Raw genomic sequence first — 27704 nt, 5'->3', positions numbered from 1 at the left:
CTGCTTCAACTGCTGTAAATACAGTATTTTTGGTTATGGAAAATATATTTCACACCGGCTTAGATGGTACAATGACTTTCTACACAATGATATGTATAACACTTTTCGTTACTACACAATTTCATGTGTTATTTCATAGTTTTGATATCTTCAATATTATTCTACAATGTAGGAAATAGTAAAAATAAAGAAAAACTCTTGAATGTGTAGGTGTGTCCAAACTTTTGTCTGGTACTGTATATTTTGTCCTTTTTCATAGCTCTGGCAAACATCTCTTGAGAATAATCATTCTAAGCAATGACATTCATATTACATATGTAATCAATAACATTTTTGATTGAGAAGTAAATTGCACACACAAAAAATAAGAGTGACCTAGATAACTTCTATAACTGATACTCCAAGACTGAGTCAAACTCAAATCCTTGTGGTCCTTCTGTGGCTCAGTTGGTAGAGCATGGCGCTTGTAACGCCAGGGTAGTGGGTTCGATTCCCGGGACCACCCATACGTAGAATGTATGCACACATGACTGTAAGTCGCTTTGGATAAAAGCGTCAGCTAAATGGCATATATTATTATTATATTATTATGATTGCTTGTTTTGTAACAGATTCGAATTTTAGCAACCAGGAAATGGAGACATGGTTTCTGTGTACTGCACCTTTTTAATAATGATAATGAGCAGTGACGATGTCCAATAATAAATGGTTTATAGGGTATATTGTCACGGCTAGGGGGAGTTGTTAAGCCCGAGACTCATTACTCTCTCTCTCTCCCTCTCTCTCAGGTGGCTCCTGACTCAGAGAGTACACTGAGGAAGAGGAAGGCCCCGGCACCCCCTCCTACCCCTACTACCTCTGTTACCCCAGCTCCTAGCACCCCAGCACCTTTCATCTCTGCCCAGATGGCCCCCTCTCCCTCCCCAGCCCCCAGCTCTCCTACCCCCAGCCTGCCTGCGGAGGAGGACTCTGGCTCTGAGCTGAGCAATGGGTCTGTCTACAGCAGCAGCAGTAGCAGTAGTGGGGTCGCCGCCGGCACCTCTGTCGCTGACACCTCAATGGCCGACTCTGACTCCGCCTCCAGCAGGGCTGATGTGTCCAAGCCCGGCCCTGATTCCACCCCCAGCAGCAGTGCTGCCATGGCTGACTCCTCCCGAGACGCCGCCCCCAGCAAGGTTGTCACCGGCCCCAGGAGTAAGACTATGATCAATGTCGCCTCTTACTCCGCCCCTACCAGCAAGGTTGAAAAGGTTGACTCCACCCCCAGCAGCAATGCTGACAAGGCCAAGCCCACCCCCTACTTGTCCCGCAGTACCACACCAGAGGAGACCAGAGGAGAATCTGCTCTTGGCCTGAAACTAGACGAGACGGAGAACAACCGACACAGCGCCATGGGTCAGTATCATCAGTACACATATAGTCAATGTAAAGAGGCGATTGAGTTTTCTCTCCCGTCAACCAGGCTGTTCCAGTCACAGTGTTCAGCGGTAGATGAAGGGACAGAACGTGCTTAGTTATAGCAGTCATATAACAGTGTAACAACCCTTGCCTAGGTAGGTTCCTTAATGATCTCCTCCAACTGGTTTTACCCAATTGGAGAACACCCACAAGGATTGCTACACTACTGCTTTTCACTATAACAGGTTCCCCTCAACCTGAACTGAGTTGCTGGTGGTAGACATGATACCTGTACAGACATTTAGCCAGTAGAGACCCAAGGCAGCATAAACTAAATAACCCCCACGTCACAGGACAGGAGTTGGCCGGGATTGCAGCGCTGCAGATTTGATTGCCTTACGTTTTGTACAATCTGTCCTCAGTAAACCAGGTGAAATAGCATAGCTATTAGCCTCACTATTCCTATTGATGCACTGTAGTGTAGAATTTGACATTTCTCCATCCTAAAATAATCACTGTACTACCTAATCTAGCAAGGGAACAAAATGCACAAGACTAGAGTTATATCGATTGCCAAGGTGGGTCTTTTCTTGAAGCGGGTTGAAGCGGACAATATTTATTTAGCTTGGCGAGGATGAGAGGTTGAGGGATGAAGTGTTTAGTGCAGTGGACGCACTTAAAGCAGACTGCTTTGAGGAGTTGATTTATAGACCTGGGTGTGTCTCCCTCCCCTCTGCTATTCCCAAGACACTGTGCAGAACAAATAGACTTCTGCTGGGAAGACCCTGTCAGACCCACAGACCTACAGTGGCTTGTAAAAGTATTCACACCCTTGGCATTTTTCCTATTTTGATGCCTTACAACCTGGAATTAAAATCGCAGCAATTACAGCTGCAAGACTCTTGGGATATGTCTCTATAAGCTTGGCACATCTAGCCACTGGGATTTTTCTCCATTATTCAAGGCAAAACTGCTCCAGCTCCTTCAAGTTGGATGGGTTCCGCTGAAATACAGCAATCTTTAAGTCATACCACAGATTCTCAATTGGATTGAGGTCTGAGCTTTGACAAGGCCATTCCAAGACATTTAAATGTTTTCCCTTAAACCACTTGAGTGCTGCTTTAACAGTATACTTAGGGTCATTGTCCTGCTGGAAGGTGAACACCAAACATGTTTGCTTATTGTTTTCTTTAAGCAATGGCTTTTTTCTGGCCACTCTTCCATAAAGCCCAGCTCTGTGGAGTGTACGGCTTAAAGTGGTCCTATGGACAGATACTCTAATCTCCGCAGTGGAGCTTTGTAGCTCCTTCAGGGTTATCTTTGGTCTCTTTGTTGCCTCTCTGATTAATGCCCTCCTTGCCTGGTCTGTGAGTTTTGGTGGATGACCCTCTCTTGGCATGTTTGTTGTGCTGCCATATTCTTTCCAGTTTTTAATAATGGATTTAATGGTGCTCCGTGGGATGTTCAAACATTCTGATCTTTTTTTATAACCCAACCCTGATCTGTACTTCTCCACAACTTTGTCCCTGACCTGTTTGGACAGCCCCTTAGTCTTCATGGTGCCGCTTGCTTGGTGGTGTTGCAGCCTCTGGGGCCTTTCAGAACAGGTGGAAATATACTGAGATCCTGTGACCGATCATGTGACACTTAGATTGCACACAGGTGGACTTTATTTAACTAATTATATTACTTTTTTAAAGGTAATTGGTTGCACCAGATCTTATTTAGAGGCTTCATAGCAAAGGGGGTGAATACATATGCACAAACCACTTCTCATTTTTTCATTTTCTTAAAAAAAAAAAAAATTGAAACAAGTTTTTTTTTTTTTCATTTCACTTCAGCAATTTGGACTATTTTGTGTATGTCCATTACATGAATTCCAAATAAAAATCCATTTAAATTACAGGTTGTAATGCAACAAAATGGGGACAATGCCAAAGGGGATGAATTATTTTGCAAGGCACTGTATCTAATAGACTTCTGCTGTGAAGACCCTGTCAGAACCACAGACCTATATGTTGCTCACAAGGCAGAACAACTAGACTTCCCCAAAGCATAACAAAACATATCATTATGTTCTGGAGTTGTATATTTGTGATTGTACATCACCGATTGTACAGTCTGTAAAATAAATAGATGACATGCATCAATTAGGGATGATGTACCACAGGGATTTTAGATTTCCCCTAATTTAACCCCTGTGGGCTAAAGATAATCGTTGTTTATGTTCTAGAATGTATGTGAGCGCAGTTGTTTCCTGCCTCTCCAGCTGTGTGAAGAGAACCTCTATTGGCTCTGTTAGCAGGAGTAGTGCAACCCAGACATTTCTTTCCTCTCTCACATGGCACACTGCTTCTCTGTGCTCTCTTTTCGTCTGCTCTCTCTCTCTCTCTCTCTATCTCTCTCTATCTCTCTATCTCTCTCTCTCTCTCTCTCTCTCTCTCTCTATCTCTCTATCTCTCTATCTCTCTATCTCTCTATCTATCTATCTATCTATCTATCTATCTATCTATCTATCTATCTATCTATCTATCTATCTATCTATCTATCTATCTATCTTTCTTTCTTAGTGGAAAAAACAGTCCCTCGACCCAATTGTAAATGTTTGGCTCAGGCACAGAGGTGGTCTCTCTAATAGATGGTTTTTGGATCGTTGATTCTCATCTTAAGATACATTTTCTGTCCAAAAATAAACAGGGGATTTCAACACACTCAATTGGGGCTGTTTCAAACAATCCACGCACCCACGTGCTGTGTGTTTGTGTGTGCGCGCGTATGTCCCCTCAGTGTTTCTAAAGGGCCTGTAGGTCATCTGTTAGCCTCTGAATGGTGTGTTTCTTACCCTACGTCTTACTTTATCTTCAATGTGCTGACAATAGGGAAACTCTCTGTGTGTGGTTAAGTCCCGTAGCTAGGTACATATTTTTGTGGCGCTAGCTGTCACACTTGGAACGCAGTCAGTCATCTAAAGGGGATGAGGCGCCGAGTAAGTCAGTCACTCCAACGGGCCAGCTCTACTCCATGTGGTCCATCAGCTGCTGAGTAAGGGATGTGTGAGGCATACCTTGACATATTGCTCACATCACTCAGCACTGGCTGCAATTACATCAGCCTGTAACTGGTTTTATCCCAATTGGCACCCTGTTCCCTTATAGGGCACTATTTATGGTTAGAGGCCTATGGGCCCAGGTCAAAAGTAGTGCACAATATAGGTAATAGGGTTCTATTTAGGACCAACAAACAGTTACACCCCCGTGGCAGGCCGTTCAGCTCCAGTCCACACAGTGCACATCAGTCTTTCTGTGAGATCCTAATCACAAAGATTTCTCTGAGTTTACTGCTGCTGTGTGCCCATACTATGTGTGTGATCACTGATATGAGTCAAAGCAGATCCCCTTTTATATGGAACTCCCAGATGACAATATTCTGAAAATCTATAGTCAACTGTTGACTAATTTTGATTAAACACCGTTACATGAAACACCAGATATGGAGATTCTTGTTTTGTCAAGTGGCCTACTGTTCTGAAACCCCCTGGATGTTTCGATTGATGCAACAGTCAGCGTTTGAGCTGGCCACACTGTTTCTTCACAGAAATATTTTGCACAAACACAGTCCTTACAAAGTTATGTCCTGAATGTGACCAGTTTATTTTTGGCTGCAATGTTCAGACATTCACAGAAGTAGCGGCAGCATAACACAATCATCCAAACCGGAAAATGTAGACGACATTAGTCCTAGCGCTAACTGAGGAAAGATTGACAATGTGAATGAACTAATATAAATAACTATTTACAATTCATCACGTCAAGGGTGAGCTCACCATTGATCAAAATAATTGAGTAAAACACTTTCTAAAAATCGAATGTAATCTGGCGATGGGTAGTGTGTGCACGCCACCCAGTTTGTTTTTTCGCGTCAACCAAAGATAAGAAGTAGGAGTTTGGTCTGTTTGCAGTATGACTGTTGAAGGGGGTGTGTTATGATCATTCACTTCCCTTCATTCACTTCTGGAAGTTTACTCGAAAGGTGAGTGAACTATTCCTTCACCTCATTATAACATATTTTGTCTGACAGATGTTTACGTGACACCCAGAATGAATTGTAAAATGTCAACAAACATGGCATCACACTTCGCTGGCAAATAGCTTAGCTTTCATAATCAGTACAACATTCAAAAAAGTATTTTACACATATCAAAGGTGTCCATTACAATCTATGCAATAATCAGAGTGCATTATTTGTAAACTGTACTTGAAAACATGTGAATAAAACTGGAAATACATTATGCTGTGTGCTACAGTAGAAAAGACAACACGATATACAGAAAATAAGGCACTTACTTTGATAGGAACGCACACATGTCCGAAGTTGTTATTTGTAAGGAAAACAACAATGAAGGCAATGCGAGCGCCAGCCAGGAAATGTGCCAGGGGGATAAAGTTTGTGCAAGACTGCGCAAATATCTGCATATTTGATCTGTGGAAAGGTGCTGGGGAGGTGCTTGAGCTCTCCTCGAAGAGAAAAGTTTGTCCGGCTCAGTAGTAAAGCCTCAACATATATTGTCCGCAACAGTGAAATGGGCTACTTTTATGTGAATTAATGAGGAGGAGGAACACACCTCAATTCATACCGTTGTTAGAAAATAAAACTTGTTAGAAAATAATTAGAAATTGACAGGTTGAAACAGCCTATAGATAATTAGCAGGCAGCATGGGTTCACTGTCCTGTTGTGCATCAATCACATTTTGGAACAGTGCTTACTACTTAAATTAGCCCGACCAACCAGTGCTCCCGCACATTGGCTATCTGCATTGTGTCCCACCACCCGCCAACCCCTCCTTTTATGCTTCTGCTACTCTCTGTTCATCATATATGCATAGTCACTTTAACGATACCTACATGCACATACTACCTCAATACGCCTGACTAACAGGTGTCTGTATATAGCCTTGCTGTTGTCTTTTTACTGTTTTATTTCTTTACTTACCTACACACACATGCATACCTTTTTTTCCCGCACCATTGGTTAGAACCTGTAAATAAGCATTTCACTGCTGTATTCGGCGCACGTGACAAATCAACTTTGATTCTGACATCCGGTGCATAAAACAACTCATGCTGGGGCGAACGTTAGAGATATTTGGAACTCACAGGTGAAAAGGTTAAAACTGCGACATTTTCTGTGAACAATAGCATGAGATTAGCTATCAAACAGCATTTTTTTTTTTGTTATCTGACCCATGACAAAAAGTGTAGAATTGCCGGAAATTAGCTTTAAAATTGCAGCATATTTTCAGAGCCTCATGACAAAATGTGTAGACTAGCTTTACAAAACTTTAAATTCTTTGGACACAAAATGTGTTGAAATTCAGGAAGTTAGCTGTTTTCCTAAAAAAATGAATCTGTTTTTCTAAAACAGGGGCCCCCAAATGCGGTCGTCCCGCCCTGGCCTGGAGTGTTTTGTGAAGCTCCATTTCTATCTTCCCTAGCTGGAGTCTGGGGCATAGAGTCTGTTATCTCGGCTCTGTTTAAGAGGCTCTGATTAGAGACTCTGATCAGCAAGCAACACAATTGCCACTGAGAGGCTTCCACTCAAGCGAGTAGCTTTACTGTACTTTCTCCACATACATTAAGCAGTTATAAGCAGCTTTCAGTTATTTGTTAATGCATCCATTCATTGATTGTCTTGTGTATTTTGCTTATTGTTTAATGTAAAACAAACAAAAAAAATCTTTCTGCACAGTATGATGAACAAAGGCAATATAATTTCTGCTTATTGATTTCCCCCATTCCCCCATTCTGCATCCTTCCTTTTCTTTAGGTGCTGAGTGTCCAGTGCCACTCAAACCTCTGCAAACCCCAGTACGGGAGCCCCCCCAGTTAGTCATCCCCCCACCCCCGCAGTACCCTCCCCCTCCCTCAGACCCAGACTCCCCCGATGCCTCACCAGAGAGCCACGGGGAGGAGGCCCCTCAGTGTAGGTCTCTCATCCCAGCTGACCTCCTCTACTGTTGGGCTGCCTTTCCCTCCGGCAGCCAGCCACTCTCCTTCCAACCTTCATGTCTTCGTCTAACTCTTCTCCTTTTTCAGTGCTGCTTCCCTCCCTGAAATTCATAGTTGTTGTTGAATGTCCTGTGTGGCTCAGTTGGTAGAGCATGGTGCTTGCAATGCCAAGGTTGTGGGTTTGAGTCCCAGAGGGGACCAGTACAAAAAAAAATATATATATGAAAATGTATGCACTAAGTTGCTCTGGATCAGAGCTTCTGTTAAATGACAAGAATGTTAAAATCAATCTGTGTGTATCACAGTTTTCCCTCTTAACGTGTAGTCCGGCTCATGTGGACATTCTATCCAGGCTTGCCACGTCGTTCATCTCCTTTGCAGCCAGTTAAACAGTTACGAGGCCTCCTTTATAACAGACAGGCTGATAGGCAAGCTGAGCCCAATGCTGAAGGTCAGCTGTGACAGTGAAGTTCCTTGTATCCCAAATGGTACCCTATTCTCTATATAATGCTCTTCTTTTGACCAGGGCCTATAGGGCTCTGTTAAAAAGTAATGCACTATATAGGGAATAGAGTGCCATTTAAGACTCAACGTTAATCATCCTGTGAGGCTTTCATTGTATGTTTTTGTTAATCTCCTGCTGTCTGTAAAATGCTGTGAGTTTCTGTTGTCAGGCTGCGATAGCCGCAACTTCTTTCTTCAGGGCTCCAGAACACTTATCTACCCTGCCCTATTTCTATCTCATGTCTTCTTCTTTTCCCTCTCTCTGCCTCTCCCCTCCACAGTCTACTGCTGTGCCCCTGTCCGTTTCCCGTTCTCCAAGCCTCGGTGAACAGACACAGACAGACTTCTCTGGCCTGCCGTCCTCTCACTGTCTTCCTCTACCACCTCCTCTCCTCCCTCGCCTCTTCTGCACCTTCATCTCTTCCTGCTGGACCTCTGCTTCTTCCATCCTCCTTTTCCTGTTCTTAGAACTGCCCCTTGAACTTCCTTTCTTTCCCATCTCTACACTTTCAAATCCTCTCTTGTTGATGTCTTTTCTTTTCCTTGTTTTTGTGGCTTGTTTTTATAAATGTCTGTATATACAGTATAAACTATAAGCCATTTTGTATTTCAGGTAGTTATACAGTGGTTTGTTTGGTAGAGAACTAAGAGGAACGTGACGTGTAGGGCTAACAGGGATATGTGTGATCAGTAGGCTGTTTAAGTGCAGATGAAATAGCCATACATGTATTGGGTGTGGAGTGATTGATGTAGACATTCTGAAATGAGGGTGTAAGGAAAGTCATACGATATCTCCATATCAATGATTTGATGGTGGTGGTATAGGTTTCCATGTTATTGCTTAGTGTTTGTAGTGGTTAGTAACTAGAAACCAGGCTGTTGTTTCTCTGCATGCTGATTGGTTGTCTCCATTAAGGAGTGACCAATAAATCAATGACACGTTTTATGTGGAGGGTTCATCCTTTTTATGAGATTAGCTCCTTGGACATTGGTTAGTAGTAGTGGGTTTGTGAGAAGCAGCTTCACTGCGATAACATATCAGTGGAGAGCTATATAGAAGTCACTCTTGTTTACATGTTTTTAGCTTTTACGTTGGACGTGTGCGTGAAATAAATAACTCTTCTGTATTGGCTTATCCAGATATTCAGCCCTCCTTTAAGTGCCTTTGTCAATAGCAGCATTCATGTGGGTTTTAATTGTGTTATATTGTACAAAAAAAGCATTTAAAAACATATCATTACAAGTGCAAAATTAGCATGGCGTCCTAGACAGATCATTGAGATCAAGGATTTCCTTGAAATGGACAAGCATGAAAATATTAATATTTTATCATTTCATTTGACATTAAAGACTTAAGACCATTTGTGTATTGAGGCCATGAGGAAATTATTTGTGATTGGGATTTTGGTCTATGTGTGCTGGTAATGTGGCTTAGTGTGTTTCAGTATGTTGTGGATAGAGAGATGATAGATGTCTATGACTGGATGTGTGTGAGAGAGTGTTACTGGCACAGAGAGAGAGTTACTGCCTTAGAGTCTTGACTTGGTTTGTGCATGATTTGGGTTTATGTGATGGGAGAAAGGATGAGTTCATGTTTGTGTAAGAATTTGTTTTGGATGGCTAAGCCAGTGCTTTGGGAGGGCCACTCTGTGTGAGTCACTGGATCTCCAGGAACAGGCTCTCTTCACCATTACAGCTCTGCCTGAAGTTGACAGGCCCAGCTCTCACACACTCATTGGTTGGGTGGCTTTAAAGCGTCTCTCTAACGACTTCTCAGTGGTGTGCTCTGCATGCTGGCTGGATAATACTGTAAACCTAATAAATGGAACATACAGTTAAAGTCGGAAGTTTACATACACTTAGGTTGGAGTCATTAACTCGTTTTTCAACCACCACAAATTTATTGTTAACAAACTGTAGTTTTGGCAAGTCGATTAGGACATCTACTTTGTGCATGACACAAGTAATTTTGTAAGTAAGTCTGGTTCATCCTTGGGAGCAATTTCCAAATACCTGAAGGTACCACGTTCTTCTGTACAAACAATAGTACGCAAGTATAAACACCATGGGACCACGCAGCCATCATACTGCTTATGAAGGAGACGCGTTCTGTCTCCTAGAGATAAACGTACTTTGTTGCGAAAAGTGCAAATCAATCCCAGAACAACAGCAAAGGACCTTGTGAAGATGCTGGAGGAAACGGGTACAAAAGTATCTATATCCATAGTAAAACGAGTCCTATATCGACATAACTTGAAAGGCCACTCAGCAAGGAAGAAGCCACTGCTCCAAAACCACCATAAAAAAGCCAAACTACGGTTTGCAACTGCACATGGGGACAAAGATCATACTTTTTGGAGAAATGTCCTCTGGTCTGATCAATAAAAAATAGAACTGTTTGACCATAATGACCATCGTTATGTTTGGAGGAAAAAGCCGAAGAACACCATCCCAATCGTGAAGCACGGGGGTGGCAGCATCATGTTGTGGGATGCTTTGCTGCAGGAGGGCCTGGTGCACTTCACAAAATAGATGGCATCATGAGGTAGGAAAATTGTGGACATATTGAAGCAACAGCTGAAAATATCAGTCAGGAAGTTAAAGCTTGATCACATATGGGTCTTCCAAATGGACAATGACCCCAAGCATACTTCCAAAGTTGTGGCAAAATGGCATAAGGACAGCAAAGTCAAGGTATTGGAGTGGCCATCACAAAGCCCTGACCTCAATCCTATAGACAATTTGTGGGCAGAACTGAAAAAGCATGTGCGAGCAAGGAGGCCTACAAACCTAACTCCGTTACATCAGTCTGTCAGGAGGAATGGGCCAAAATTCACCCAATTTACCCGAAACGTTTGACCCAAGTTAAACAATTTAAGGGGAATGCTCCCAAATACTAATTGAGTGTATGTAAACTCCTGATCCACTGGGAATGCGATGAAAGAAATAAAAGCTGAAATAAATCATTATCTTCTATTATTCTGACATTTCACATTCTGAATTCTGAACGAAAGTGGTGATCCTAACTGATCTAAGATGGGGAATGTTAACTAGGATTAAATGTCAGGAATTGTGGAAAAACTGAGTTTAAATGTATTTGGCTAAGGTGTATGTAAACTTCCGACTTCAACTGTATGTATTAATGTTCCTGCTTTTGGCTTGATGGGCAGTGAGATAAGTGAGACGTTATACAATCTAAATGTTTTGCTCCAAAGCGAAGTGGGAGACCATAGGACTACGGTATATGATGCAACATGTCAATATCGTTCATGGGAAATACTGAGTACAGGATCATAAGGTAGGTTTAAGCCTGCCCACATCAACGTAGCGGTTTTATTGAGCCACAAGTGTGCGTCTTTCTCAGAATGTATGTCTAGCTGACATTGTATAATACAATTTCTCTCAATCTTCCCCTCTCTGCTTCCCTCCTTTCTCTGTCATGCACATGCTTGTACAACCTCTCTTTTTGTTGTTGCTGTGAACTGTTCTTCTCAATAGACCACAGATAACATTGTAACTAGATCAGCTTATTTTACATCATTATACAGCTTTCTTCTGTCAGATGATAATACTGATGATTATGCTGTTGATGATGATCATGTCTACCACCCCTCTGCCCGGACACCAGCTTGGCTGCACTCTCGGCGTCTCTCTGTGGCAGGACCCCAGACCCCAGAGGCAGAGGAGACTTTATCCATGGGCAGCAGTGGCAGTGGCAGCTTCCAGGACCAGGGCTATGCAGCCTCCGAGGGCATGGCTGAGGACTCTGGCCTGGTCAGCTCCCCCTCGGCCTCCGACACCACTCACCCTACCTCCCCTGACGGGAGCCTCTCCCTGGGCTCTTCTGGCTCCGCTCACCCCATGATCCATCCCCTCACCAAGGACTGTTCCAGTGATAGTGACGAGGGCTGTGCCATGTGGGGCTCCAGACACAGGTACTGTAGCTGTGCTACCACTGACCTGCTCTGCTCACTGCATTATCATAGCAATGTTCAGGGTGGACACTTAGCAAAGTCAAACTCACACTGCTTTTCAATTATTATTTCTTAGTTATCCTACCCTTATGCACTTACTACTACTAGCCTTGTCGCAGACCTTAGCAAAAGCTGTTTTTGTCATTAGAATGGTACCTAGTCTTGGAGTCAGATCCTCCCTGTGATTTTCCATCTCCCTCCTCGCTCCCAGTTCTCAGTTCTGCCTCGCGTCTCTCACTATTTAGTCAGCTTTCTCACCTCTTGCATGTCTCTGTACCGGCTTGTTTTTAAAGGCCTGTTTTACTGCGCCAACAGTGCTTCCTGAGTCACTGCAGTCCACGTGTGTTGAAGCTCAGGGGCTACCTTCCAAAGCCTGCAGCGTCACTTAAATCTGCTGGGCTCTAAAGTGAAAGCTCTGGGCTTTTTCTCAGGAAAATAGTCTCTACCTAGTCTGCAGGAGGAAAGTTCTATTTGGCTTGGCCAAGAAGAGAAGAAATATAACCCCATGCCATTTTAGGTTAGTTTAGAAAAGAAACACATAAATAAAACAGAGGAATGCTCAGTGGACACCTTGAACTAAGTACTATGAATAAATATTTCAAGGGCAGTAGACTCCACCATCACCTAAATGTAACTTTCAAACTTGTGAGTTAACTTGAGTTCTCCTTTTATGCTACCTGCAAAACAGTTCAAAACTTAACTTGTATTACCTCCTCCTCCCTTAGACACAGCAGTGATATCAGCCGCAACGACAAAGCAGGCAAAACAAAGGGCATCTATGACGAGGACCCAGAGCTCACCACTCAGTTCAACCAGACTCTGGCTGATCTGGATGCTGATCTAGCAGGTAAGCTTTCAGTAGAACACAAATTCAAAGAAATCATGTTTTATTGTCCATCAAATGCACATGAATGACATACTGGAGACATTCTGGAAACCACAATGGATGCACAGGACCAAAACAATATTTGTATCGTCAATAAGCAGGCCGGCTAACACATGTATTTTCATTTGTCCATGTCCACTAGATATAAGTCACATAGATGCTGTTTCAGTGCAAGAGCACTCCTACGTGATGTCCACTGAGAGCAATGACATCCCCGTGTCTGTGGTGGATATGGAGGTCCCGGTCACAGCCATAGATGAAGTCCTGGAGGACTACGAGACACAGAGCATGACGGATCACCAAGCCACACTAATGAGTAGCTCTCAAAGAACGGACAATAAATACCTGAACCACAGTCATCATCATTCAAGTGTTGGTGGCATACAGAACAAAAACAACAACGCCTGTACGTCTGACGACTCCAGCAAAGTCAGCTCTGCTCAACCACAGCCCGCGCAGCGCCTCAAATCACCAGGGAAGAAGCTTGCTAATGGCACCACGGGGAAAGACCATACAGCAGTGGTCTCTAAGACTAAAGTAGAAGTTCAAAGATGGGAGTCCACTGAGGGATCTGAGAGGAAAGTCTCACCTGTCAACAGCTCTCTCGCTGTCCCAGAGAGCCATTCCAAGTCCCCTGAGGAAGAGATTCCCACCTATAGAGGCCACGCTGCCTCCCAAGCACAAACGAAAATCACATGTAGCCCAGTCTCCCGATTTGGTATGAAGACATTCACTATCGTCCCTCCCAAGCCCGTAGTTGCAACCCGGCCTCAGAAGCCAGCAGAGGCCCCGGCCACTCTGACAACAGGTGCCATTAGAATTGACGATCAGGGTAACATGGTCAAAGTAGCCATCGCCCGAAACAAGTTTGGCGGATCCTCTGAGTCTGGGATCAACAAAGATGACTCTGTCTCACCACTCCTGGGGAAAGCCAAAACATTCCAGAGCTCCTCGGAGAAGCAGGACACTTCTGCACATTCGGTCCCCACAAGTAGAGGGCCTGTCCCTTTCACAAAGACCCAGAGCCCAGAGTCTGAGGTCCACAAACCCACCCATCGGGTTGTAGCCTCTGAGCCACCTGCAGCCAAGGCAACACCTAAGGCTTCTGAACCTGTAGCCAAGATGACACCTAAGGAAACATGCAAAGATGTGGTTGAGGTAACAAAGGACGTCTCACAGGAAGCAGAGGGCAATGCCTCAGTTCCAGTTTCAGAGACTCCTGTGCAGCAGAAGACTATGAAACTGAACCCTGGTATTCTCCAAGATCAGAAGAGAAATCTTTCCTTCCTCAAGCCGTCCAGGAGAACATCCAGTCAGTACGTAGCTTCTGCCATTGCTAAATACGCTGTGAAGCCCACCATGGCCAAAGCTGACAACATCCAAGAAGTACCAACAGAGTTGTCTGACCCCATGAGAAGAACACCTGGCAGTTACGGCTATCAGAAAGAGTGTCGATCCTTTCATGTAAATCCACAGCGTTCCTCTGGTACATCTACTAATGTACCAGTGAAGAAGGAGAGCAGCTCTGGGTCTGGGTCCTATCACGCCGGTGCTAAATGTTACCCTGACTACCTCTCTGCAGAGAAACAGGTAGTCTCTGGTGAGTTGACGCAAGGAGTGGACAGGAGTGGTTATGGGAGCAGTTCTACCCTGCGAGTTGCTGGACCGAACTCCCAGTCACTGGACTCTGATACAGTGGCCAATAACACTAAGCAGCATGGGCCCAACAGTCCCAGTCCCAGACAGATGACACCAGCACCACAATCCCCCACTAAACAGGCACCTGCCATCTCCAAGACCTCGCAGGGTCAACCACCTGCAGAGACACTAGGTCCCAAAGGTCATCCAGCCCTGACAAAGAAGCCTGAACCACCACGAGCAGCTGCTGCCAGCAACGACCTCCCAGAGCCCCAGCAGGTCAGTCTGTTTGGGCCGGTGAAGAAGTTCAAACCTGTGATCATGAAGTCGGTCCAGATGGACACGTCGCTACACACCACTCTGATGTCGGCCATCCAGTGTGGGGATGGGAAGGAGAGGCTCAGAAAGGTGAGAGAGAGAGGCCTGTCATGCTAACTTCACAAAGATCACTGTTTTCTTTTCTTTTTTTTTTTTTAAAGTGCAAGTCTACAGCTACTTCTAATTTCCCTGATTTTCCCTGTCGGATTAGGTATCGGACTCAAGTGCAAGCAGCACTTTGAAGAAATCGTCCTTTGTTGATGAAGAGAATGAGCGATGTGCGCTACTGGCAGCCATTAGAGGCCAAAGTAACTCTGCAGGGCTAAGGAAGGTAAGATATAGCCAAGAGTCAGATGGGGTTTTGTTTTGGTTTTGCAATGTCTTGATGTAGCACAGGGGATCTGTTGCTTGTCACTGAATAGCTCATTTCAGGAGAACAAGCAGCACTATGTTTATTATATATATGAGTCTATTTGCGTTCCCCTTGAATGTGATGTGGTTTGTTTTCATGTAAGGACCATGGTGAAATGAGAGGAGGAAATGTGTAGTTGTGAGGGAGGCCCGATGTGGTGAGCTCTAGAATGTTCCTGCCCAGCTCACCAGCAGGAATCTCAGAAATGTGCATTACTAAATCAGGTTCTCAGGGCAATAACGTGGAATTTAGGTTTGATAAAAAAAGAATGGAATGTTTGATGGGAGTTCTTTATTCTATTCCTTAGCTACCTGTTAAATTCAGTTGGTGGAGCTAAAGTAGATCCAGGCTAGCGACAGCTAACTTAGAGTTGCAAAGCTGTTTGAAATGCCTTTAAACTTTTGTTTCGTTGCCTAGTAAACCACTGGGGTTAACAAGGTATAAGAGGGAAATTGTGTGTGTGTGTGTGTGTGCGTGCATGTGAAAGCAGCCGTCAAATGGGTCTATGTATCTGGACTGCCATTGTTTCCCTCTCTACGCTCCACAGACCATATCCCAGGCTGCAGAAGAGCTTGACAAGTTCAGGAAGACTGAGGAGGATGTGTGTGATGCCTTCCCTGCCATGCCTCCCCCTCCTCCATTTGTGCCTCCGCCACCTCCACCCCCCTCTATGCTCCCTCCTCCTCCTTCTGCCCCTCCCTCCACTCAGCCCAATCCCACTATGGTGGGGGAGCCTCTGGGGGCTGGGCGGAATCCCGCTCTGGCCCGGGACGCAATGCTCGAGGCCATCCGCTCTGGCTCTGCAGCTGATCGCCTGAAGAAGGTACAGTACTGCAGGCAGCCACAAAAACAATACATTAGCAACACACAAAAGAGGGAGACAGTTATTGGGAGAGAGTTTAGTCATCAAGTTACAGGTTGTCAATTCAATGTTTTCAGATAGAGCAAATGGAGGTGATCATAAATGACCTTTTGTGCATGCACTCACATGGGAACTCACCAGCCAGGCGACTACCCACCATTCCTCACCTAGTATTACCTTGTCTTTTGTTGCAACATGTCTGTGACGGAACAAACAACTCCTGGGAAACATTCTGTGCTAGCTGGAGACCAAGATTCCATCACATAGTTCCACAGTCTGTGGGGCTGTGCTAGCTGGAGACCAAGATTCCATCACATAGTTCCACAGTCTGTGGGGCTGTGCTAGCTGGAGACCAAGATTCCATCACATAGTTCCACAGTCTGTGGGGCTGTGCAGCTTGAGCAATGTATTGTTCCTTTAGATTAACCAATGAGACAAATACAATAAAAACACTTTCATTCTTTACAAAATATTTTACTTCTTGCATGATCTGAACTCTGTTAACTTTAACTCAATGTCAGGCAATTTTTAATTGGTACAGAGCAAAAAATAACACAGGTTTTCATGTTTCATCTATTTTATTCAGGTCAATGGCCCCACAAAAACAGTTCAAGTGAACGGTAGACTTGGTACAATACAAGCAGCATCATCCCTCTCACAAGGACAATAAAGAATCTTCCAGAATGATTCCAGAACATCTTGCAAACCATCTGATTAGAATTGTCGTAGGCAGCCAAATAATATGTTGTCTTTCACCTTAATTTATCACTGTCCTTATGTATATGTATCCAGTTATGTGTACTTGAATAGTTGCAATAACTGGAAAGATTAATTGCTGTACAAAAGCATGTGCCAATCATTTGTGTTGCTTTTTATTAGCTGCTCTTGCTGATGATGATGATAATAATAATAATAATAATAATAATAATAATAATAATAATAATAATAATAATAATCTTAGGAAATTATTTTTGCTCTTTTATTATTTCTTTTTTATTTTACTTTTTAATAATAGTCCACATGGAATTGATGCCTCATGCTATCTTACTGTCAGTGTTATATTTGATTATTACATATTTGCTGTATATATTCCATGTAATATGATGCAATGGATCAGACTCCTTGATATAGTGCAATGAGTAACACTGGTCACCAGTAACACTGGTCAAGCATGACTAAATTTGGCTCCAAGGGACTCTCATCTCCAGGTGGTGATTAGGTAGGGATGTATCCCAAATGGCAGGCTATTCCCTATATAGTACACTACTTTTGACCAAAACCTTATGGGCCCTTGGCAAAAACTAGTGCACTAAATAGGGAATAGGGTAGCATTACTCTAGTTTATTTTTGCAAAGCACTGGGTTTTTAGATCTCATCTATGCTGCTATTCAACCTTTACATGTTTTTATTTTTTGATTTATAATGCCTCTTAATATATTTATTTTAATATTCAGAGAAAATATTACTAACATATCCTTTCTTGACATTGCAAAAGCATTTTTGAAACATTTCTGTTTATGTGTAACTATTGGTGAATAATATCACCATGACTTAGTAAAATAGTTTACTAATCAATAGATATATGAGTAATGAACAAGATGTATGGGCTGTTACTCCATTTTCAGAAAACAATTCTGGTTAATATTTGCTATGATTTGATTGTTTATTTAATCACAGTGTTTGTTCTATGTTGTTTGCATGGGGCTTCAGTGCACAGCTTTTTGTTATTGTTATTGGGGCGGCAGGGTAGCCTAGTTATTAGAGCGTTGGATGAGTAACTGGAAGGTTGCAAGTTCAAACCCCCAAGCTGACAAGGTACAAATCTGTCGTTCTGCCCTGAACAGGCAGTTAACCCACTGTTCCTAGGCCGTCATTGCAAATAAGAATTTGTTCTTAACTGACTTGCCTAGTTAAATAAAGGTAAAATAAATTTTTAAAAATTGTATTCACAGTAGATCTGATGTGCAGTACTGTACATGAGCTTGTTGCTCTAGACGTTTTATGGCATTACTATAGTAGCTGAAAGAAAGCAAAAGTGAATATTATAATATATTTTGCAAATGAGTACTATCTATATTGATCAGAATGACTGAATGATAGACTTAAAGGGCCCCCCAGTGTAAAGCATGAAAATAGGGACCACAAGATTCTAGACTGGTCTGTCAAAAGATGGATTCATAGGTTGTCCAGTTCCTTAAAATTCAGTTTAGATGTTTACTTATGTTCTAGACCAGCAGGCTCCAGACCTCGTAGGGTAAGAGTTGAAGGTAGACCTTCAATACCTTCAACTCTTACCCTACGAGGTCTGGAGCCTGCTGGTTTTCTGTGTTACCTGATAATGAATGTCCCCCACCTGGTGTCCCAGTTCTAAATCAGTCCCTGATTAGAGAGGAACAATGAAAAAAAGCAAAGGAACTGGCTTCAAGTTCCAGAGTTGTGTTTGAGGCTAGAAAGTTGTAGATTTTGTTAACTACAGATAAATGATTACAGTAATAAACTGTTGTTAAAATTGGAAATAAATAGAATAATAGAAATCCAATCAAATTTCGTTTTATAAGCTATTGCTTTTTTATGTTAAGTGCATGTTGTTTTTGGAAGAATTTCACATTTTATTTTATCCACAAATTATACTTTTTTCAATAAATGATTTTTGTAACCATGTAACAGTTTTTTCTTCTGTACATTGATCTTAAATACTGTCTGGATGTGCACTTTAAATTCCACTGTAGCTATAATGTAAATACAGTGTAACTACTTGCAATAACCCTAATCCTAAATACAGTGTAAGTGCAATGTAACAATGAGCTTATAACTGCAGGGTAAAATCTTATGTATATTTATGTATTGATCGTTTGGTAGTGTAGCAAGCTGTTGAGTCATGGAGCAGTTAATCTAACATGCAGTAATGTGTTTCTCGTTTGGTTGTTGGCTGTGGTTATTGTTGTCCTTATGAAATCTGGAAGCCAAACAGACCTCTTTCTTATGATGCCACCAGGCTTACATGTTGTTTTGAGAGGATTTCCACATCGGAGCTCTCCCAACTATTCCAAGCTACTCTGAACCATGACTCATCATGTGGTCATTACTGACATATAACTTTACTTAAACTGTATTCCCTGACCATACTGGTTTAGGTTCCCCCAAAAATCCTATAGATGGCCTCCTGGGCTCTAACATTTCAGCGTTTGCAGATCTGAACGGTCTGGAACGGTATAATCAGGGTAGTGGTGGTTTATTACACTATTTTGATTCCATCTTACAGATCTACCCAGTTAGGGGAAGGGGTTAGTGAGAGAACTAAGACCAGCAGTGGGAGCACAATGTCCCTTCACTTCAGCTTCACAGGCTCCCTGCTCTGCTTTGCCTGATCTGCCTCTCTCAAAGGCCGGGCAGGCCCACAAAAAGTAAGTGATCTGGGGATTAGGTTTCTGGGTATGTGTCTGTTGTCTGACATGCGATCCAGATTTCACCATATACAAAGAAAGTATGTGTCCCAAATAGCTCCCTATTCCCTGTATAGTGAACTACTACCCTGGTTAAAAGTAGTGCTCTATAAAGGGAATAGGGTGTCATTTGGGATGCTGCCAGAAAGGGTAATCCTCTCCACACTGTAGGTCTGTAAATACTTGCTGGCCCACAGGCCCTCTGTCGGTCAGAATTCCTGCTCATTTGTGGCCATTCTCTGTCTTATGAAACTAACTGCAGCAAGACAGAGTGTTTGGTTGGTTCCAAGCCAACCACCGCCACAACTGTTAATGCAGAAAAACAAATCTCTTTCTAAATCAAGACTTACTGGCAGCTCATGACACAGCATAGACGAAGGTAGTGGTTAACTCACAGCATTCATGGTTGAGAAGGATGATGCTATCAATTCTTTGTCTTAACACCATTTCCACGTGATACTTTTGTAAGTAAGATTCCTGCAATATCACATTTTATTTGTCAGGTACACAGTTTCATCAGGTATATAAGTTGCAGTGAAATTCCTGAACATCCTTGTGATGAAAAACGTGGGAAGAACAAATGCAGCTTTTCAATGCAACTATGTTCACGTTAGCCTCGGCTCCCAAGATTGGCCGAAGTGAAATCCTGTGACAGAGGCTACGGTCACATGGGCCTAATGCATGAATAATGTTACAGGGGGGAGATCTGATCCCAGGTGTGATGTTGTGTCTGTGTACAATGCCCTTTTATATTGTGGCGTGTTTGGCAGGGTCACACAGTATGGAACCACCGTTGTTCTCTTCACCCAGATACTACAAGTCTGGGACGGGTCCTCTGTCTTCCCTACCCTATCATTAGGCAGGCTCAGCTGAGGAACGTTCCAGACTTACAACCTTTTACACTACAGACTCTGAATTCTTTCCCATGGTTGAGTTCATTGAGTAAATCCCATTTTATGTGTTTTATTAGAATAATCAGATTGATAAATCACATACTGTGGCACATTAATAGCACAATGGCTACATTTGCACAATTATATGAATGAATATATACTCACCACCATGGTTAGTGCAGGGCATGTAACCCCTGTAAGCCTATTGCAACACAGTGCTTGGAGGGGTGAAATACCAAAACACTGCATAGGAGTAGGGAAAGGTAACTCCAGAGCATTGAACTCTTGATTAAATTTTTATGCAACAGGACCAATAGGAGATTATGAAATTGAAAAACAACAACTGTACATTTTGTAGTGTACCCCAAAATGTTATATGCAATTGTATGGTGTATGCTTACAGACGCTTTTATCCAAAGAGACTTATAGTTATGCGTGCATACATTTTTACATATGTGTGGTCCAGGGAATCAAACCCACAACCCTAGTGGTACAAGCGCCACTCTCTACCAACTCAGCCATACAGGACCACTATGTAAGTATCATTTAGATTTACAGTTTGAAAAGCTATACAATAGTGACACAATGGACCGAAATAAGGTTAGGCCAAAGGGCTGGAACTGAAATAAAACCTGAGCAATACTGTCAACTTTCCAGGGTCCCCGCTCCACTTCTTAGCACCCACATGCTTACTCCAGGCTGAGACCTGAGACCCCGGGGCCTGATTTACATGGGAACGAGCATGGGGGCTGTATCTACTGATTTGGGAAAAGTTAGCTGTGTATAGTGTCTATTTTTGCAGCAGTGTGCTATGTCTGCAGACAGGACTTCTCGGCATGTCTCTCCCCCCCCTGCACACACACAAAAAGTATTTTATCTTTAATGTATTTTTCGTTGTCGTACACCAGTAAGACGAGCTGTCACCATTGGCGTCGGCTAATGGGGATCCGAATAAATCAAATCAAATGCTTTCTCTCAAGTGGCTTTATTGGCATGGGAAACATATGTATACCAGGCCAAAGCAAGTGAATGAGATAATAGTGAAATAAAATGAACAGTAAACATTACACTCAAAGTTCCAAAATAATAATGACATTTCAAATGTCATGTCTATATACAGTGTTGTGACGAGATGCAAGTTAAGTCGCATTTACAATGATGTTTGTTCTTAACCTCTCTCTCTCTCTCTCTTCTCTTCTCTTCTCTTCTCTTCTCTTCTCTTCTCTTCTCTTCTCTTCTCTTCTCTTCTCTTCTTCAATTCAATTCAATTCAATTCAATTCAAGGGCTTTATTGGCATGGGAAACATGTGTTAACATTGCCAAAGCAAGTGAGGTAGTCAACATACAAAGTGAATATATAAAGTGAAAAACAACAAAAATGAACAGTAAACATTACACATACAGAAGTTTCAAAACAGTAAAGACATTACAAATGTCATATTATATATATATGTAACAGATGTGAAACGGCTAGCTTAGTTAGCGGTGTGCGCTAAATAGCGTTTCAATCGGTTACGTCACTTGCTCTGAGACCTTGAAGTAGTAGGTCCCCTTGCTCTGCAAGGGCCGCAGCTTTTGTGGAGCGATGAGTAACGATGCTTCGAGGGTGACTGTTGTCGTTGTGCGCAGAAGGTCCCTGGTTCGCGCCCGGGTATGGGCGAGGGGACGGTTTAAAATGATACTGTTACATTGATGCTGTTGACCCGGATTACTGGTTGCTGCGGGGGAAAAAAGGAGGAAGGTCAAAAGGGGGGTGAGTGTAACGGATGTGAAACGGCTAGCTTAGTTAGCGGTGTGCGCTAAATAGCGTTTCAATCAGTTACGTCACTTGCTCTGAGACCTTGAAGTAGTAGGTCCCCTTGCTCTGCAAGGGCCGCGGCTTTTGTGGAGCGATGGGTAACGATGCTTCGAGGGTGACTGTTGTTGATGTGTGCAGAACCTTCTGTCCCTGGTTCGCGCCCGGATATGGGCGAGGGGACGGTTTAAAATTATACTGTTGCATATATACAATGTACAAATAGTTAAAGGACACAAGATAAAATAAATAAGCATAGATATGGGTTGTATTTACAATGGTGTTTGTTCTTCACTGGTTGCCCTTTTCTCGTGGCAACGGGTCACAAATTTTGCTGCTGTGATGGCACACTGTGGAATTTCACCCAGTAGATATGGGAGTTTTTCAAAATTGGATTTGTTTTCGAATTCTTTGTGGATCTGTGTGATCTGGGGGAAATATGTATCTCTAATATGGTCATACATTGGGCAGGAGGTTAGGAAGTGCAGCTCAGTTTCCACCTCATTTTGTGGGCAGTGAGCACATAGCCTGTCTTCTCTTGAGAGCCATGTCTGCCTACGGCGGCCTTTCTCAATAGCAAGGCTATGCTCACTGAGTCTGTACATAGTCAAAGCTTTCCTTAATTTTGGGTCAGTCACAGTGGTCAGGTATTCTGCCGCTGTGTACTCTCTGTGTAGGGCCAAATAGCATTCTAGTTTGCTCTGTTTTTTTTGTTAATTCTTTCCAATGTGTTAAGTAATTATCTTTTTGTTTTCTCATGATTTGGTTGGGTCTAATTGTGCTGTTGTCCTGGGGCTCTGTAGGGTGTGTTTGTGAACAGAGCCCCAGGACCAGCTTGCTTAGGGGACTCTTTTCCAAGTTCATCTCTCTGTAGGTGATGGCTTTGTTATGGAAGGTTTGTGAATCGCTTCCTTTTAGGTGGTTGTAGAATTTAATGGCTCTTTTCTGGATTTTGATAATTAGTGAGTATCGGCCTAATTCTGCTCTGCATGCATTATTTGGTGTTTTACGTTGTACACGGAGGATATTTTTGCAGAATTCTGCGTGCAGAGTCTCAATTTGGTGTTTGTCCCATTTTGTGAAGTCTTGGTTGGTGAGCGGACCCCAGACCTCACAACCATAAAGGGCAATGGGCTCTATGACTGATTCAAGTATTTTTAGCCAAATCCTAATTGGTATGTTGAAATGTATGTTTCTTTTGATGGCATAGAATGCCCTTCTTGCCTTGTCTCTCAGATCTCTCTCTCTCTCTCTCTCTCTGAGTACTGAATATTCCTCTTAGAGCCCAGACACATGAGGCGATGTGGGCGGAGTCACCCGAGAGGGGAGGGAGGAGTTGTTTCGTGTGTGTTGAGGAGTCAGCTGAGAAATCAACTGCTAGCTGCTTGTCCTCATCGGGAATGTTGACCACTGGAGCGTGTTGAGCAAGAAAAGCAAAGCTGTTGCGCGAGCAACTATTTTCAAGTTGTGTCTTCCCATCCCAAGTGCAAGGCTGTCTGATTGCGCTTTTTTAAAAATTCTACAGAGGCCTGTCAATAAGGTGAGTCTATTATTCCAAGATCAAGGGAGTCTTGTGTTAGTTGAAATATGGTGTAATTGTATGCATCTTTCTTGACTTTCTAGAACACAGAAAGCAAAGTTTAGTGTAGCTAGCTAGCGCCTCTGGATGTAAACTGCTGTCGGTGAGACTGGAACACTGCGCAGCGTGGCTTGTAGCGTGAGGCTCTGTCTTTCACGAAAGCGCGAGGAGGGTTTGGACGTGGATAGCTGTTAGAACTTCTTTTGCAAATCAGTGTAATTTGTTGTCTAAAACAGGTTACCGTTGTAGGTTAACATTGTTCATCACAAATGTGACAGTTACTAAATAGCCAGAGCCGAATATAGCCACATGTCTGTCTACCCAGCGCTGTCGGGACTGCATGCAGGCAGATAAACTGCGTTCGTGTAGGGACGAGGTTGGGAGAAGCATGATCTCCTGTATTGGGGCAACTAAAGCTCACTTAACTACTATAGTTAGGTAGTTAAAAGTACCAATCCAGAGGGGTATCAATGAGTTAGCCAGCTAACTTTGATTAAAAAAAATGATTTTCTGGTTCATTAAGAAATGTGTTTTTGGTTGCGGAGTCAATTAGACCATGCCCATTTCAAGCTTATCGTAAACTGTTTACAGATATTGCATAACTGCTTACTATCTAACTACCAGCCGGGCGCAGCCCCTGGTGTAGTCCCTGCCTGTCCTACCCTCAGTAGCCTATCCGACCTACCCTTTTCACCGGTCCGGTCAGTCTTATCCCATGGCTTCATTTTTCTTTGGGGGTGGGGTGAAAGGCGTTTTTCCAGGCAGCTAGCTACTCGTGTACGGAACCATGGATGGTGGTTGGCTTCTACCACCCCTTTCAAAACGAGCAGCGAATATATACAGTATAGTTATAGTAGGCTTATTCAGAGACTTAAGTATTTCAAATCTAACTGGGTGGGACATCAGGGATGGATTTTGGCAAGGATTTTAGGCAATAAAACGAATGTTATGTTGTAGATGTCATATGTGATAGTATTAGTAATCCAAAAACAACATGTTTGACTTAATGCTGATTCAGCAGAATTACCCAGCAGTGTACTGTACAGCTCATCTAAGAAATGTAGTTGGTTAGAACCATAAGAATATATAGATTGATCATAATGGCATAGTATGATTTGGGAACAGTCCCTATCCCCTTCCACTAAACTACATGTTTACTATACACTTAAAATGCCATGACTAATGTAGGCCTACTATGTAACATGTTAATACAACATTGTTACTACTTGTGTAATTACAGTTACTACACCAGTATAACAGCAACTTATTAGAAATTGTTACCAGTATAAGGTGTCACCAACTAGTTTTAAATTCACACCCTCTGCTACAATCTAGCTATTTCAAGTCCATGCTCTGTAAGAGACCAACATGATGGGGCATGAGTTTAGGAGGCCGAAGACAGACAGCTAGCTCAGAGCTGCTGAGCTCACATATTTTACATATGCAACCTGTCTTGCCATGGCGGTTCAAGTCTCTTCTCTGGAAGAGTCTGACTAACAAATGGCTTTGTTGGATCATATCCTATTGGCATTTAATTTGTTCTACCAATCTATTCCATTCATCATACAGGCCGTTCATTCAGTGAATATAAGCAGGCCTATTAGCTTGTTGGTTTCATTTATTATCGGGGATGGAAAGTGAAAGGGATAGGCTTTGCTCACCCAAATTACAAATTCCCTTGTTGAGAGCTGTCCAAACTTTCAATCTGAAGAGGCCTTGCAGACGTATAAATTGTACTTCCACATACACTTTATATTATTATTATGTTCTCTGTCATAGTGGTGATCTCTCTCACCCAGGCCCTAGCATTCCATTAGGCCTTGCGCCAGTTTGCAGTCATATAACACTCGCTATTCAGTGCTATTCAGTGCCAATACCCCCTTATTGATGTCTGGTCATGGCGCTCTTTCCTAAAGTCTGGGATGCAGAGTCAGAGTTTTGGCCTAAGTCAATGACACCAATTACTAGGTTATGTCCTATCATTGCCCAAATTATTTCTCTCATCAGTTATGAGCACATCTGATGTTGACACACCTCCTGTATTCTGTCTTAATAAATTCTAGTAAATGATTTGAAAAATAATTTTGGTCTGTGGGTGTGGCGGTAGGTGCTGTTTGGAAACAGGTAGCTGAATCATGAAAAAAAAAACTGGATGTTATAGGCTAGGCCTACTTTTCTTGTGTAGGTAGGCATCAATGGTTGTACAAAGCATAAAGATACTTCCGAAGAACCACAAGACTTGTGGATGAAAAAAGTTGCCTTTATTAGATTACTTGGCAGCAGGACAAGATGAAAAAGCTTTGCAGGCAGCAAGAGAAGCCTTAGTTTGTCTGTGTCACTTACCTTTCATTTAAATGTAATCATTATTTTGTCTAGCTACCTCAGTTATAGCTAAGTAATTACATTCTGCTTACTAAAGTAGTCTGTAATTGATTTACAGAAGGGCAACTTAATATATTTAGCTTACTGGTCCTATAAATACTTGACTCTCACCCGCCATCATCCACCCATGATTACCCAGAAGGCAGAATGATGCAATGATTGTCCAACCAACCACAGCACGGTGGATTCAATTTCTCAATATCTGGAGGCAGTCCAAATCTGTCTGAAACCTGAGAAGCAGGAATGCTGTATTTTCTAAAGCAGGTAACTGAACACCCCTGCTAGTATTTTTGTGTGCAGAAAGAACAGGGAGAGTGGTGCAGAACGATGGCGATGTTCCAGAAAATGTCACTCAGCCTCTACGAGCTGGAATCTGTGCTGTAAAATCTAAAACAAACCAGGGTTAGTGGGCTTGGCGAGATGTATTCATGAAAACAAAGGGGTTTTGAGTGACATTCTTCCCCAGTGCAACTTCAGAACAATAGAGGCATTTTGTGCTCTTGAATTTTATCGCTGTGCCTGGACATCATTAGTATTCTCTTCTCAGAGTTTAATGGGACATTTGACTTTATCTGTGCATCGTTTCTCATATTATCAGTACATATTTCACCAAACCTATAAGTGATGAGAACTTGGAGAAAGGCATTTCAATTATTTATAACCTACAATATGTAGGGCCTTATAAAATATGTGTTGCGGACAATGCGAATGGAATCACAGAATCTAGACATTAAAACGTAATTCAACAATATAATTTTTTTAAATGAATTTTGTAGGAAATCAACTAAATGTATTGAACTTATTGGAAAATGCATCAATTTGCTCAAATAATCACAAGACATGAACAAAATGCATATGTAGCAAGGTTTTCATCCAATTGGGACAGATTTTCATGTAAATATTCTAAAATATAAGCAACATGCCATATTTATTTGCAGTTAAATTCCCATGTACCAAACAAGTTAAGTTAAATGGGTTTCTAATGCATTTTCAACTCTACTGATGGTTTTGTCACAAAGAAATTGCGTTATGTAGCGAATGTGCCCAGTCTGGCCTTGGCATGTGCTCTCTAGCTAATAGCTGGCAGATACAGTGTGGGTAGGTAGGTTACCTATAGAATTACATTTAGGGCAAAATATCAGTTTTTTATTTGTCAAACAGCAACCAAGCATCAAGCTCATCACCAGCCTAATAAACTGCATGCTTTCCCAGTCATAGTGGGAGGACCACAAAACATATCATCACGTGACTCCCAAGTTGTCTTCGATATGATGGTTATTATATCAATATTTGCGCATAAAGACGTTTCCACCACCATTTCTCGCATAATACATTTTACACATACAAGAAGATCCCACATTGTCTAGTGTATTTTGTTTTGTTTTCCTGCAACTTTCTGAAATGGCACAGGAATGCCCCTGTCTGTGTGTGTGTGGATCGTCCGTTTGTCTAGTCTTTACTTTGTGTAGCCGTTAGCAATAATGCTAATTATAGTCTGCTGGTTGATGGAAAGGCTTTCCCAAAAACCTTGTAAATGAAATGTTAACTACACTGTAGCCTATGCCTACCTGGCAGAATAATATCATGATTATTTGCATCAATCCAGCTTCCATT

General features: G+C 42.5%; 2 protein-coding genes across 8 annotated transcripts in view; both read left to right on the top strand.

The window, feature by feature from the left end:
• The window catches only part of LOC118364551 (protein cordon-bleu-like), a 59338-nt gene extending 40676 nt beyond the window's left edge, over positions 1-18662 (top strand). For all 5 annotated transcript variants that reach the window (XM_035746187.2, XM_035746183.2, XM_035746188.2 and 2 more), the window contains 7 exons: positions 789-1395; positions 11537-11843; positions 12608-12729; positions 12911-14814; positions 14936-15055; positions 15684-15959; positions 16585-18662. In XM_035746187.2, the coding sequence (XP_035602080.2) occupies positions 789-1395; positions 11537-11843; positions 12608-12729; positions 12911-14814; positions 14936-15055; positions 15684-15959; positions 16585-16668 (3420 nt within the window). In that variant the 3' untranslated portion in view covers positions 16669-18662. The remainder of the gene's footprint in view (positions 1-788; positions 1396-11536; positions 11844-12607; positions 12730-12910; positions 14815-14935; positions 15056-15683; positions 15960-16584) is intronic.
• Positions 18663-23455: 4793 nt separating this feature from the next.
• LOC118364064 (growth factor receptor-bound protein 10-like) overlaps positions 23456-27704 on the top strand; it is a 90743-nt gene continuing 86494 nt past the window's right edge. For all 3 annotated transcript variants that reach the window (XM_052489698.1, XM_052489693.1, XM_052489692.1), the window contains exon 1: positions 23456-23669. The gene's annotated coding sequence lies outside the window, so the exon portion shown is untranslated. The remainder of the gene's footprint in view (positions 23670-27704) is intronic.

Source organism: Oncorhynchus keta, chromosome 31, assembly GCF_023373465.1.
Source record: "Oncorhynchus keta strain PuntledgeMale-10-30-2019 chromosome 31, Oket_V2, whole genome shotgun sequence".
Lineage (NCBI taxonomy): Eukaryota > Metazoa > Chordata > Actinopteri > Salmoniformes > Salmonidae > Oncorhynchus > Oncorhynchus keta.
The sequence above is the reverse complement of the archived record's forward strand: the minus strand, read 5'-3'. Positions and strand labels throughout refer to the sequence as shown.